We start from the raw sequence: 14,795 nt of genomic DNA, 5'->3' as shown, positions 1-14,795 counted from the left end.
AGCAGGCAATTGGCACTTCTCTCTCCTCCTCTCCGCCACCCCACCCCCTCCCACAGGGACATTCCCCCATCTCATAATTGCAGTTAGCACCTCTCCTACTGTCCCTCCCCTCTTGTCTGTACCTTCCAAAGGTCCAAAATCATTTGCCTCACATTCTCCCCCCCATTGCCTGCTCCTGTATTTCAGAAAGTGTGACCAAAAGCCCAATCCATGTCTACTCAGAAGTAAGTCCCATTATAGTCAATGGGGCTTATTCCCAGGAAAGTGTGGATAGGATTGTGACCTAATGCCCCTCCTCTGAAAGGCAAGGCAGGGAGGGTCGCTTTGGGGAGTTGCAGGCAACTGTGGCAAGGAGAAGGGACTTTCATGGACCCTCAGCCAGCCCATTCTTAGGCTGGTGGCCTCAGCAGACTCGATGGCTTCCTCTTCCTCACTCTGCCCAGACCTCCTCCAGGCTTTTCTGGTTGCCCAATCAGCAGGCAGAGCAGACAAGGAATTTACCCAATCCTAGGTGTGTCTACTCAGAAGTAACCCCCATAATAGTCAACGGGGCTTACTCCCAGGTAAAGGAGGATGGGGTTGTAGCCTTCCTCTTGCTCACAGCAGGAGATGCTGCAAAGCAGCCGCAGCTGCTCCTTTTTCATGCTGCCCTGTGAGAGTCAAAGCATCAGCTTCTCCCTCGCGTGCGGTTGCTGCCTGCTCCCTACCTCCTATGGCCCTGCGGCACACTGGAGGCTGCCTTGCGGCACACTAGTGTGCCGCAGCACAGCGGTTGAAAACCAGTGGCGTAGAATGTTCCTCATTTTCTCTGACTTAACAAAGTATAGCCAAATTTTTCTGAATATCTTTTATTACAAATGCCTTAAATACCCTGACTTTTTAGCAGCTAGCAGGCTGTTTCTTATTTATCCTAACTTTGAAGGCATTATTTGTGAGCAGATCTAGTTTCTGAATGAGTTTGTTTATGCTAGGAAAAAGATGCAAATCTGGTCTGTTATCCAGGCCAGTGCTTAGTCTGGCTTGGCTGAATGGCTCTGAAAGCACTTTATGTGCTTTAAGTAGATTGTGCCAGGCACTGCTAGGGACAGGAAGGATGTTTGAGCTTCTGTGTGTGGGTTTTAAAAAAAAGCCAAACAAACATGAGAGCCTGAAGACTTGCTGTTAGAGCTATCAGTACCCCTGTGCTGTGGCTAGCTACTGCCCCCATCTGGAAAAGCTGCAAACCATCTTAATGTAGCTATCACCTCACGTCCCTATTGCATACAAAATCCATAAACAAGCAACTTTGAACATGCCTGTTCAAGTAGACAAGATGGGGGACTGAGTGTTGTTCCTTGCTTTTGTGATGTTAAAACTCGCACCCATTGCTATGTGTGTTTGGCTGTAATTATGGGAGTTACATATCTCTTACGTGTCAGGCTTCCCCCTTTTTGTATAACAGCTGCAACAATCTGCCCTTGTCGCTTATACTAAGTTTTCTGTGTCCAGTATACAGATGACGACTCTGGGAGATATTTCACGTTCACTTGTATCTGCCAAAAGCTTTTTTGGTTTTCAGTCTCCTGTTCTAAATAGTCTGAAGAACAGACTATTTAGAATGGATGCCCCTTTTGGATGCCCCTAGATTGATAACAGCTACAAGCAGCAATGAACTTTCAGACCAAAAGCTGTTGCAGTTGCTAAGCTAAGGCATACTGCCAGCTGTTGGGAAAGTACCCATATCATTCTTTCAGCATACAGGAGAAAGCTGTGCTTTGATCTAGGCTAGGGAGAGATAATTGTTGTCATATTGTGTTGGCACATGTGATTGGGTAATCTACATAATTTAATTGCTACATGTGATAGAATGCTTTATTGAAATATAATTAAACTGTAGGTAAGAACATAAGAACAGCCCCACTGGATCAGGCCATAGGCCCATCTAGTCCAGCTTCCTGTATCTCACAGCGGCCCACCAAATGCCCCAGGGAGCACACCAGATAACAAGAGACCTCATCCTGGTGCTCTCCCCTACATCTGGCATTCTGACTTAACCCATTCCTAAAATCAGGAGGTTGCGCATACACATCATGGCTTGTATCCCATAATGGATTTTTCCTCCAGAAACTCGTCCAATCCCCTTTTAAAGGCGTCTAGGCTAGACGCCAGCACCACATCCTGTGGCAAGGAGTTCCACAGACCGACCACGCGCTGAGTAAAGAAATATTTTCTTTTGTCTGTCCTAACCCGCCCAACACTCAATTTTAGTGGATGTCCCCTGGTTCTGGTATTATGTGAGAGTGTAAAGAGCATCTCCCTATCCACTCTGTCCATCCCCTGCATAATTTTGTATGTCTCAATCATGTCCCCCCTCAAGCGTCTCTTTTCTAGGCTGAAGAGGCCCAAACGCCGTAGCCTTTCCTCATAAGGTCTTCCTCTTCACTTCTTCTGACATGATGCAGATGTTATACCACAACCTTGAATTGATGGGCAGTGGAATAGGAGCTGCTTCTTTATCTTGTGTTCTAACAAAGTAGGGGTGTCAAACTCATTTTATATAGTGGGCTGAAGAGCATTTATGGCATCTGCTGACAACCATAAGTGATATTAAGCAGATGATGGCTAGAAATAAGCACTTTGTTCTCACAAACTCATTAGCTGCAAATGATAGAAGAGAAAGTGTGTATGGGGGGGGGAATAAGGGTGAGCCAATTATCAGGTGAGCCACCCTTTCAGCATTGCTGCTTCTGCCACAGCATCACTTTGCAGGTCAGCAGCTGAGAGGTAGTCTGTGAAGTGGGACACCTTGGCAGTATCTCCCTGTCTTGCCCCTCTTGGCCTGCCCCTTCCCCTGTAGTATTCCTTGTCTTTTGATACTTCCTTCCATCTCCCTCCCAGAACCTCAACTGGAAGGACAGTGCTAGGGCAGCCCATTTATCTCCATTTATGTTTGACAACCCAAACCTAAAGAGCAGTAAATGATCAACAACAACAGCAAACACTTCCTGTATGAGGAAAGGGTTTTAGTTCAGAACTGAAGGAAACTGTTTAGAAAAATGTTTTAAGATCATGTTCCTAAAGTAGTTATCGCAGTATGCTTAAAATTGTTTTATTATACACACTGAGAGGAGCAACTGATGTGTTTCCTTGGATGTTTGTCCCTTACTACCTGAAGCTCCAGATGTGATTAAAGCAATCACTCCAGGAATGAATGGATTAAATATGAATGTACCACTATTGAGCAGGATGAATAGTGCCCTCTGTTGTTCATGTAACAAAGTTTTCACAAGCTACACTATAATCAGGATGAGCAGGCTAGAAGGGAAGATCAAAATGCAATCACAGAAGGTGATGGAGTAACTGCACATAGGATGAATCTTATCAAATCTACTGCTAGCCCCCTCCTGTGTTAATCTTCCAGCTGTTGGCTAATACTCCTCTACATCTGACACTACTCACCCTGTCACATTCTTCATCTCTGTGAAGGGCTATTGGAACTTGCAATGTCTGCTTTATAATACACCTCCCATGCTGCAATAAATGTATGTCTGGTGTCTTCATACAGATTCCTAGCATTATTGGGAGAACTTGCACAACTAATTTCATGGGCTAGCAGCAGGTTTTTCAGCTGAGGATAATGATGAGCCTGCACTCTTAATCATGCTTCCATGTAAATCTAAAATGAAAGCAGTGGGACTTAATGTTTGAGTAAATGTGGTTAGAATTGGACTGTAAAGATAATTCCTTAGTATGCATTAAGCCACTTGTGCAGCAAACTTATATGAACTTTTTAAGCAAAGGTGGAGGCATGCTTTGTTACAGGTTCTAAATGGGAAAGTCTGGCAAACCTGGTGGCTTGCTTTATGCTGTAGCTTATGCTAAAACATCCTGGTGATGTGCCGCAATGCCCTTCCACCCACAGCAAGAGAGCCAAGCACAGCAAGATGCAGCACAGTATACAGGAAAGCAAGTTTTGCGGACACTTGGGCTGCAATCCTGAACCCACTTACTAGGAAATAAGCCTCATTATAGTAAATGAGGGTTAATTTTGATAGGCCCCATGGAGGGTGACTGCAGGTCCTAAGGTGGAGTAAGCCCTTTAAAACTCAGTGGGCTTGATGTCGAGAGCAGCCTACAGGGCTGCTATTTTTGGTGTTGTACTCGAGAGTAAGCTGTACTCATCTGGAGTGGGTTCACTTCCAAATATCTGTACCTTCGTGTCGCCAGCCCTAGAACGTCTTCCATTCTAAACACGCTGCTGCGGGAAGCAAATCCTGCTGAAATGAATGGGCTTTTGCCAAGGACCGAGCGGGGGAGATCCCGCTGAACGCCTTTGGGGGGGCTGCCAAACCCCTTGCTGGGGCGGAGCCACTCCCCCTCGCCCGCCCCTCGCCTGGCATCTCCTCCTCCTGCCACTGCTCCCTCAGACGCCTCCTGCGCCATGCCTGGGGCCGCCTCGCGTGCCGGGCTGCTGCTGCGCCTGGCGGCCCCGTCCGCCCCTTTCTGCACCCGATTTGGAGCGGAGGGCCCCGCGGCGGCGGCTCAAGCCCCCCAACCCAGGCCACCCTACGGGAGCGGGAAGCCGCACGCACGCCGGGTCGCCGGAGCCGCGGCTGCTGACGAAGATCCGGCCGCCCGAACCTTTTCCAGCAGCGCTCCAGCCCCGGGAGCGGACAATAAGAGCTTTCTCTGGGCGCGCTACGGGGAGATGAAGCGGCTGGTGCAGGGTGAGCGAAGGGGGGGCGGTCCTCTCCCGCTTTCCCGACCCTGCGACTGGCAGTGCATCTCTTCTCAGATGCCGCGCACAAAGGCTCGCCCGTGCCCAGCTGCTCCAGCTGGCCCGTCCCCCCCGCTCCGACTGCTGGGCAAGACCGAGACAGCGCCCAGACTTCGGGGTTCCACCCGGTGGCGTAGCTGGAGGGGAGCGGAGCACTCAGCCCGGCAGGGAGCCTCAGCAGGGTGGGCAAGCGGCCCTTCCCTTCGGAGCCATTCCCGTACGGCTCCGTTTTGCTCCCCTCGCCGGGAATGGCTCCGAAGGGAGGCGCCGCTTGCCCACCCTGCTGAGGCTCCCTGCCGGGCTGAGTGCTCCGCCCCCTTCAGCTACGCCACCAGCAAATCTGAAGACTCCTCGGGAGACACCTCTGCTTGCCCCCCCCCCGGTCCCTCACCCGAGCCCTGCTTCTCATGGGCGCTGGGCTGCCTGATGTTCTTGGGTGCAGTTCCCCACATTCCTGGCTGTGTGCGCACGTGTGATCCCGCACGTAGAGATTCGCTCCGGTCCCGCCTTGCCAGCCTGCTTTTCAAACTCTGCCTCCTTGACCCAACACACTGGCTGGGTATTCTCTTCCTTCTCTGCGATCCCTTTCTAGCCTTCATTTCGACGTTTCCCTTCTTTCTTCGCTTGCACTCCTGCGCTGTGCTCCAGAGTCCTGGCTCCTTGCAGAGGCCGTTCAAGCGAGGCGCTCCCCTGCCCCTGCCCCTTTGTTTTGCTGGAGGGATTTCCCCTCCCCCCTACACACGCTTTATGTCTCGTTTTCAGGGCAGGGCTTCGGAGATCCCTGATGCGTTGGTGATGGGGTTTCCTTCCTTCAAGCAGGGCTAGAGCAGCGCAGACTCCCGTGGCACATTAAAGACACATCTTTATCGCCACCTAATCTTACAAGATTAAACGGGACACTGTTTTTTTCTTCTGCACCAGGCTACCATGGCTAGTCCTAGAGGACTAGCACTGCACTGCCAAGGCTGGCACCCCTTTCAAGAAATCATAGCTGATTACTTTTAAGGTCTGCAAATGAGGGGAAAAAACAATTCTGAATGAAATTGATTATGCACCCATGTGCCTGGCAGAAGGCACTATTCTGGAGGTGACATTCCCTTCGGATTGGGAGAAAAATCTTTATTATTATTTATTTTATTACACCTCTTTTCAGCCAAAAGTTGGTTCCTTCTCCCCCCCCCCATTTTTATTAGAATTCGTATTCAGTGTAAAATAATGTAATTATTACGCATACTTATAATGTCCTTACTTATAATACACACTTACTTATAATGTAAGTGAGCACCTTTTTAATTGACTGGTTTTGTATTGTACTTGAGAATAAGCTTTATTCATCTGAAGGGATTCACTTCCAAATAGCTGTATTTTCACTTCCAAATAGCTGTATATGTAATCTAACATAATTGACTAAACATGGCAACTACCAGGAGTGCAAAAAGTAAGATACAGACATACTCTTTGACATTTGGGATTTTCTTTGTGAGCTGCATGGACCAAAGGGGTCTGTGAGGTCCCAGCTAGAGTGTTCCTGTAGTAAGCATCAAGTAACTAAACTTGTCTGTCTAGATTGTGAGTTTCTCAGGGCAGGCTCCTATACACTCATTATGTATGAAGCAGTTTGTACACTGAAGGCACTATACAAATAACTATGTAATATACAGGATTTCGCCCTTTTTGGAGTTTGGAGCTAAGATCTCTTAGTATGAGTTTATTACAGTATGAGTTCTGGTTTTCACCAAGAGGTGCTGCAATAGATAAAAAGAATAGACGTGTGGTGGCTCGCCCCCCATTATTATACATGCTCTTCTGTGGAATGAGGGGGTCTTCTTAAAAACCTTTTTATTGAAAAATTGTAGAAATATAAAAATTGTATATAAGAAAAATGTTGCCAGAGATGTGTTCCCACGGGGCACAACTCAGCTACTTAAATCTGGGTTGGGTGGTAGAAATAATCAAATGAGAATTCCCTTGTGCCGTGAGGATTCCCATTCTTGCATGTGAGTCCATGCAGTAGTCGTGGTCATTTCAAATGAATGTAGGCTAAAGAGTTGCAGTCTTATGTATGTGATATACCCTTGTTTTCTTTTTCTTTAATCCAGTCTCTCATTAAGAGTAAAAAATATTCATTTAGAAGCACAAAGAGACTGAACTCCTGCTCTTGATCCTAGACTTTTTCCAAATGCTACAAAAGATGCCACGTCATTCCTTTGACTCTTTTTTCCCAAGCTCCACAACTATGTAGAATAACTGTTTTACCCCAATTTGTTTCCTTTTTGGGTGCTGCTGGTTCTGTGCCGAGCTATGGCAGCAGCAGCCCCTGCAAGACCCCTCCAGGCTGCCTGACTGTGGTTTGCCCAGTAGTTTCTTCTGTTGCCGCCAGAGATATTGCTCATTGCAGCTATGGGATGCTGTTTTCGCTGAACACAGTGATTTATTTCCAGCTAAACCAGTTGGGGGGAGGGGCAGCATGAGCTCTGCACTCCGAGAGTTGCTGATTCATCATCCAAAGCAAGGCAGATTCTACATTAGTGTGACTGTTTGTGTTCAGAAGGGGTTTACTGTAATCCAGACTGGCTGTTGCTTAGATGCTGCATATTGGTAGAAGTAGCAAAGCCTCTGCAAGTGTTTCACTTGTGCAGCACGTGCTTTCATGCTTCAGTGTTGCACAGAAGCCTTGCTGCAAAAACTATAACTAAACAAGTGTCTGAGTTGTGTAGTCATTCAAGCTCATGTCTGAAGAGTGGAAGACCTGCCTTACTGGATCAGTCAAAGGTCCATCTCTAGCCCCCCACCCCTTTGCTTCCCACAGCACCCAGCCAGGGGCCCCTGGGAACTTCCCAGCAGGGCATGAAAATGATGGTTGTGGCCTGTAATCTATTGGAGGTATACAGCTTCTGTACATGAAGGCTCCACCGAAACCATTAACAGACCTGTTCTCCATGAATTTGTTCATTCTTTTTTTAAAAACTATGGCTACCATCACATCTTGTGGGGGTGTGTGTGTGAGATTTGTTAGGTAATTATGAGTTGCGTGACTCCTGAATGTACTGCCCAGCAATTGAATTGAGTGACCTGAGTTCTGGCATTGTGAGGGAGGCGTTTTGCCTTCTCCACCTTGTTTATAATTTTCTAATCCTTTCTTGTGACCTGCTTTTCTTGTGTGTTTCTAAACTAAAAAGCCCTAACACGAAACCTTTGATCACACTATATAGGTCGTGCCTTGTTATCCACTGGGGTTCTGTTCCAGAATCCTCAGTAGATAGCAAAATCAGTGGATACCAAATCAGTAGAAAAATAGCTTTAAAGACCGACTTCCAGGTTTCTTGCTCCTCCATTGTCACCCCAGAATGCATTGATATAGACACTGTACCACTTTCAGCCACTAGATGGGTTGAATAATGCAATCTAATGGAATGAAATGGAATGAGATTTTTGATCTGCAGATTTGGCTCAATGTGCGTCCTCTGTACCTCTGTTGAGCCAGATTTGGCCCAGCCTGAAACCTCCAGAGGCGACTGGAGCTGTGCTCCAGTAACCTCCAGAGGCTGTTCTGAGGCCCAGCTGAGAACCGGAAGTGCCCTTCTAGGACATCCAGAAGCCATTCTGAGGCCCAAACAGCTACAGTTGCATTTGGAACTCTGAGGATCCCAAAATCTGTGCAATTTGATTTCACACAGAAATCAGTAATCCACAAGGGGTCTAGGAATGAGGGTCCACCCATATAGCATCTATACTGATGCATTCTGGAGGAGTGAATCAGTATAGAGGAGCAAGAAATCAGGAGGAGGAGCAAGAAATCTGGAAGTGGGTTTTTTAAGCTATTTTTTAACCCCAACAAGCTTGCAGTCAGCCTAGAACTCTATAAGATAGTGGTGCATATTACTTAAATTGGTGTGATCCATGATTCTCAAGGGAGGTATAAAGGTGCTATTCAGTAATATCTGAAACCAAGCTGCTAACTACGTCCAGGAGAAAAAAATTGTAATAGCTCGTGCCTTTTTAGAAGCCATTCCACTTGCCTTGAATAATTTACTTGGTGGTGATGAAATGCATATCATTTGTTTTCCTTTTATTATGACTTAATATCATAATATTGGCAGTTGGGTGGGGCAGCATGAGGCTGGGAGGGCGTGTGAAACATGGTGGGGGCAGGTGGGAGAGAAGGTAGGCTGGGCAGGCAGAAGTGCTGCATCTCATCATGGAGTTCTCTCCATGTGCAAGCTTGCCCCAAGAACTACATTTCCCAGTGTGCCCCTTGCCCTGGGCATCCTGGAATTGGTCAAGGCTGCTTGGGAAGGAAGGAACCAGCCTGCTCCTAGTGGGGGGGGGGTGTCCAAATGCCCCAGCCTGCATCCCTCCGTCTTGCCTGGGGGGAACAGGGGTGGCATCTGCATGTTGGGGGTGTGTGTGTGTGTGAGCAGCCCCCATCTACTTTGGGGTGTGTTGTAATCTTGCTGGGTGTGGCTGTAATCCTTTCCACACTTTCCTGGGAGTAAGCCCCATTGACTCAAATGGGGCTTACTTCTGAGTAGACCTTCATAGGCTTGGGGTCTATGTCAGCTTAACCCAGGATCCTCGCCTTTCTCTTTTTCCTCCCCCTTCAAAAAAAAAAAAGCCACTCTTGATGTCTTTGTCTCCAAAAATTGATTAAAAATAAAAATCCCCATTCTTTTTTAGCCATCCCTTTTTCCTCCTGCCTCCTTTGGGGGGGGGGGGGAACGACTCTGTTGGCTGCTATTGTAAGACAAAAGGCACAATCCTAGCTCGGTCTACTCAGAAGTAAGTCCTATTGTGTTCAATGGGACTTACTCCCAGGAAAGTGGGATTAGGATTCCAGCCAAACAGTCTCTAGGTCTCAGTTTGCATCAGTTTGCAATTAGCAGATACACACAAAATAAAGTCTTCCCCTCCTGCAAATTCATCACTTCCCCCCTCCCTTTCCAAAACCCTCTACCTGTGCTGCTAACAAACTCAGGGCACAATCCTAACCAGGTCTACTCAGAAGTAAGTCCTATTTTGTTCACTGGGGCTTACTCTCAGGTAAGTGTGGTTAGAATTGCAGCCTTAGAATGCTGGCAGCCTTGTTTCTAGTGTATAATTATAACACCTTCATCCCCATTTTGGGGGTAACTGAGGTGAGGTGTTGTAATGGGGAGCTGTGGCCAATGGCTACAAGGATCAGGGGAGGCATGAGCTGGGAAAGTTTGATAACCACTGGCATAAGGAAACACTTGTGTGACCCAGTAAAATAGAATAAGCAACATTTAATAACTTTATACAGCATCAATGAAGTGTTAAAGTCAATGATGGAAATGTTTCAGAAGTTCTAGCATCTCATAATGAGGGTCAGAACCTCAAAGCTTTAGATGCAACTATGAGCAACTCTCTTACATTTCACTTGTTTTTCCACTTTTTCCGTGAATTTCTATATTCCCATATTGAAGTCTCTGCCACATAAAATGATTCTCACAGGGCATAATCCTAACCCCTTGAGGGCCCAATCCTATCCAACTTTTGAGCAGCGGTGCAACCACAATGCAGCCCCAAGATAACGGAACAAACAAACCCTTACCTTGACAAAGCCTCCATGACTGCCTTCCCACCACAGGAAGCCATTCATGCCCCATTGGCACTACTGCACCAGCACTGGAAAATTGGATAGGACTGGGCCCTAAGTCAGTGCTTTCCAGCACTGGCATAGCGGTGCCAATGGGACATGTGCTGCATCCTGCAGTTGGGTTTCACTCAGGGAGGCCTCCTCAGAGTAAGGGAATGTTTGTTCCCTTACCTCAGAGTTGCATTGTCCTTGTCAGTACGGGAAAGCACTGACATAAGGGGTTAGGATTGCGCCCACAGCCACATAATAAATTGGCATGTCAGGGAGAAGGCTAAGCTAGAGTCTTCACCCCAACATGTTATGTGCAAGTTTTCTATGCCCAAGGAATGTTTATGTTCAGCGGGCATTCATTCATGTTGATCCCCACTAGAAGTGGTATAGCCCACACATTGGGTTACTACCTCAGTGAGAACTGGGTCTTGATTTTTCTCTGCTTTATGATAGGAAAAGAGACCCTGATTAATCTAAAAAAAAAACACCACACTCACCAGGAGAAACTAGCACTGAATCCCTGTTCTCAGCTTCTTACCTTCTGGAGAAGCTAGTATGAAAATGGTCATGTGTTTCCTTCAACCAATCAATATTTCTACCCCTTCCTTGCACTTACTGTGGAAGCGTCAGGTAGAAAGCAGGACATTGAGTCCCCTATGTAGATACTGGTTCCATTCCAGAGGCCTATGCAGGAGCTGGAGTGTACATAGATTGAAACAGTCAAACTATTACCAGCCCAGTGCTATAGCGGCTGCGTGCAAGCACTACAAAGAGAAAGTGCAGATGCAGCTGCCAACACTTGGACATCTAACTGGGGGAGCCACTGTACTAGTAAGAGGGAACCCTTCCACTTGGGCAGTGTGCCGTAATTGCTTGTTCCCTCATGTCTCTGCCTTTTGCTTCAGATTTGCTCCCTCCTGGGGTCTGCAATCTTCTGAATCCTTCAACCATCTACTCCAACAATGAAATTTCACTGAGTACTATTGGGGTCTATGGCTTTGACTACGACTACACGCTGGCACTGTACTCACCTGCCCTCCACTCCCGCATCTACAACACTGCTCGGGACATCCTTGTGGAGCAGTACAAGGTACCCTTAGAATCGGACAAATCAATAGTACCTATTAACTGAAACAGCAGAGCACTGATTCAGTGCTAGACAAAATTGGAGCATGCTTGGCGAAAATGCTTTGGAGAAATGAGGAATCATGACTGTAAAGGCAAGAATAGCCTAAGGTTCTGGGCCTAAACTAGTCTAAACACTGGGTTTGCTGCTGGGAGGGAATTGGGCAAGAAAAGCTACTCTCTTAAGTACTTTCAAAATTTTACTTTATGTTGAGATATTCTGAATGTTTTAAATGGTGGTCACCATGCTAATTTTCGTTCTGTTTTGTTCATGCTGTTTCGTTCTGTACCATCAGTATCCAAAGGGCATCTTGAAGTATGAATACTGGCCCAACTTTGCTGTCCGAGGCTTGCACTATGACATTGCCAAGGTAAGAGAAGACCAGGTGAACCCTGAGAGGCCCATGTTCTATCTGTGGTTCTGGAAGGAAAGTCAATAAAGTGAATCAAGGAGGAAAGGCCTCCTTGATTCACTGAATCTAAGAAAAATAAATTGGATGAAAGGCAGGCTTGTGCTAAGTGTCTATGCTGAGAAATTCTGAGTTCAAATCTCACTTCAGAAATGTCCTCTCCAGATAGCTTTGGCCAAGCTGTTCACCTCACCTCCATCTGCAGTATGAAGTCGCCCTACCTTACAGGGCTTTGTAAGAACTACAGAAACAATTTATATGAAGCACTTTGAACATTACATGAATGCATCATCATCATCATCATCAAGTAGCAACATGTTTAGTCACTTGTGCTGCATAAAGGCCCACCTCCATGCAGTCTGACAGGGAAATGTTTGTAATAAAGAGGGTTTATTTTTTCCTCCCCATTCAGGCCATCTGTGTAGCACAAATGGCTGAGATACCTATATGTGAGCTAAGTGGGTTAGGGATACTCTTTAATGGAATAATAATGTTCATGAACTTTGCAAGATGTGATGTTAGAGCACTGGGGGCAAGTATCCCAGGGCTCCTGTGTGCTGACTTTCTCCTCCTTCCTTGTAGGGTTTGCTTATGAAGATAGATGCCTTTCACTACATTCAGCTGGGCACTGTATACAGGTAAATATCCCTCATATTGGTCTCCAAATAGCTCAGATAGAGCAGAATTTGACAACCAGAAACCACAAGGAAAAGATGGAAGTTGGGATTTCTGTCTGTTCGCTAGACCTGATTTGCATCTTAAATTGTAATCCTGAGCATGGTTTCTTGGGTCCCTGGGTGCTTGTAATACTGGCTCCCAGTAAACCATAGTATGTAAACTGGGAACTAGCCTCAGGAAATGTGTGCTCCTTCTCTCCCCCTTGCAAGCCCTGGATCAGAGGGGAACCTTGGTGTCTTTTAGTTACTGTTAGCAATTGTGCACATATGATGCTAAACTGTGGTTAAGACAAACAAGGAAAGAGGGAAGTGTTCATGCTGGAGGCGGGATGGTGTCTACATCTGTAAAGGCTTACCTTTACAGGCTTCCAATTTAGAACCATAGAGCCAACATTATGTCTGCACTGGACCTTAAAAGCAAGTTTCATTGAACTGGGCTTGATGTGTGACTAACATTAAGGTGATCATCTGGACTATAGTGCACTGCAGTGATCTAGCAGTGAAAAAATGCTATAATCTCTACCAAGCACCTAACTCTTTCACCCCCTTAATCTTCTACAGAGGCTTGAAGCCTGTTCCAGATGAGGATGTGCTGCAGATGTATGATGGAACCCTTCACATCCCCCTGCACCAGGCTAGTGGCTTCTATGGCAAGGTAGGGGCCCTTGCTAACCCATTTGGAGGTCATAACCTAGTGTTCCATTCCCCAGTCTTAGTTCAGTTGATATGGAGAACTGGGTGCCTCAATTTACCTGCCTATGCTGTTCAGGATCCCCTAAGTTGTAAGCTTGCATTAGTAGTTGCAATAATGATCTGCTCCTTCTTCCTGAGCTGGACTTCCAATCTTGTGAATTCTCCATTATTTATTGGGAGCAAGTTGCATTGTCTTAGTCCTTTTGCAGGAAGTATTGCAGGAGAGAAAGGTATAGCACAGAGTGAGGTGATGGTGTGGGGGTGATGTAGTCTTGGGTGTAAGGGTGCATCTGATTGGAAGAGGTTTTTAAAGTGTTGGCAGGGCATCTCATGGATATTGACGTTAAACCTTCATTACTCAAGCGCAGTGGAGCTGCTGTTTTATTCTCTGCCCAGCAGCTTACGGAATGGAAGGAGGAAAGTACTTATGTATGCATATATGCATAAGTATGCATATATTTACATATAACCATGCCTTCACGGTTTGGGGCCAGGTTATCTGATGGACCGCCTTCTCCCATATATTCCGGCCCACCCTCTTGGGTCATCTGAGGGGGCTTTTCTATAAGTGCTGCCTTTCTCCTTAGTTACGGGGATGGTGGCATGGAGGCAAACCTTCTCAGTAGTGGCGCCACAGTTATGGAACTCCCTACTTGGGGAATTAAGATCTACGCCCTCATGGCATTTTGGCGAGGGCTTAAAACATTTTTGTTTCTTTTTGCTTTTGGGTTTTCTGCCTTCTGTGCTTCTATAGCAGTTCCGGGACCCACTTTTTAGAATGAGAATTTGTCAGGGCCCACCAGAAGTGATGTCATGATCGGAAGTGACATAAAGCAGGAAAATTTTTAACAACCCTAGGCTGCAATCCTACCCAGGATTGTCCCATTGACTATGAATATGAATATGCATAGTAGCTTATTAAAAGTGCAGGTCTGTAACATTTCCCCAAATGCAGTCATGTACCAAGATAAATATATTAAAAATAAAATATTGAAATGAGTGGGGACCCACCTGAAATTGGCTTGCGACCCACCTAATGGGTCCCGACCCACAGTTTGAGAAACACTGCTCTACTGTATATTGTATTTTTTTTAAATCTCTGTTGTAAGCTGCCTTGGGCATCTGCTTTAAGCAGAGGAAATGCAGTGTAGAAATCTTTTAAATAAAAAATAAATAAATATGAGACACAGTGAGAATGTGGCTTTTGAGTAGGATTTTCAGACCCTCCGTGCAAAGCAGAGCAAGCTAAGCTGCCTGAGTCCTCTGCTCAGGGGAGGGGCATAACTCCATGGTAGAGTGTATGTGCGCAGCCAGGGGAGGCAGAACTTCCCCTGTCCTCCTCTGTGATTGCATGTGCACTGCACCCAGTTTCTGAGTGGTTGCACAATCATGCTGCCACAAGCTCTAGTTTCTGCAAGAGACTCTCCAAGACTGAGTCTTTCTGAAACACTAGAGCTGTGGCAGCAAGAGCTCAGCCTCTGTTGTGATTGTGCAGGCACTGGGGCTTCCAGGTAGCCCCCAGAATG

The 14,795-nt window shown here is 46.5% G+C and overlaps 1 protein-coding gene across 1 annotated transcript in view; it reads left to right on the top strand.

Annotated features, from left to right (window-relative positions):
• The first annotated feature begins 4,424 nt into the window (after positions 1–4,424).
• LOC136639653 (5'-nucleotidase domain-containing protein 2-like) overlaps positions 4,425–14,795 on the top strand; it is a 28,624-nt gene continuing 18,253 nt past the window's right edge. The window contains exons 1-5 of the mRNA XM_066614034.1: positions 4,425–4,706; positions 11,270–11,454; positions 11,786–11,860; positions 12,482–12,537; positions 13,138–13,231. Coding sequence (XP_066470131.1) covers positions 4,688–4,706; positions 11,270–11,454; positions 11,786–11,860; positions 12,482–12,537; positions 13,138–13,231 — 429 coding nt within the window. The 5' untranslated portion in view covers positions 4,425–4,687. The remainder of the gene's footprint in view (positions 4,707–11,269; positions 11,455–11,785; positions 11,861–12,481; positions 12,538–13,137; positions 13,232–14,795) is intronic.

Source organism: Tiliqua scincoides, chromosome 2 (assembly GCF_035046505.1).
Source record: "Tiliqua scincoides isolate rTilSci1 chromosome 2, rTilSci1.hap2, whole genome shotgun sequence".
In the NCBI taxonomy this organism is placed as follows: domain Eukaryota; kingdom Metazoa; phylum Chordata; class Lepidosauria; order Squamata; family Scincidae; genus Tiliqua; species Tiliqua scincoides.
The sequence above is the reverse complement of the archived record's forward strand: the minus strand, read 5'-3'. Positions and strand labels throughout refer to the sequence as shown.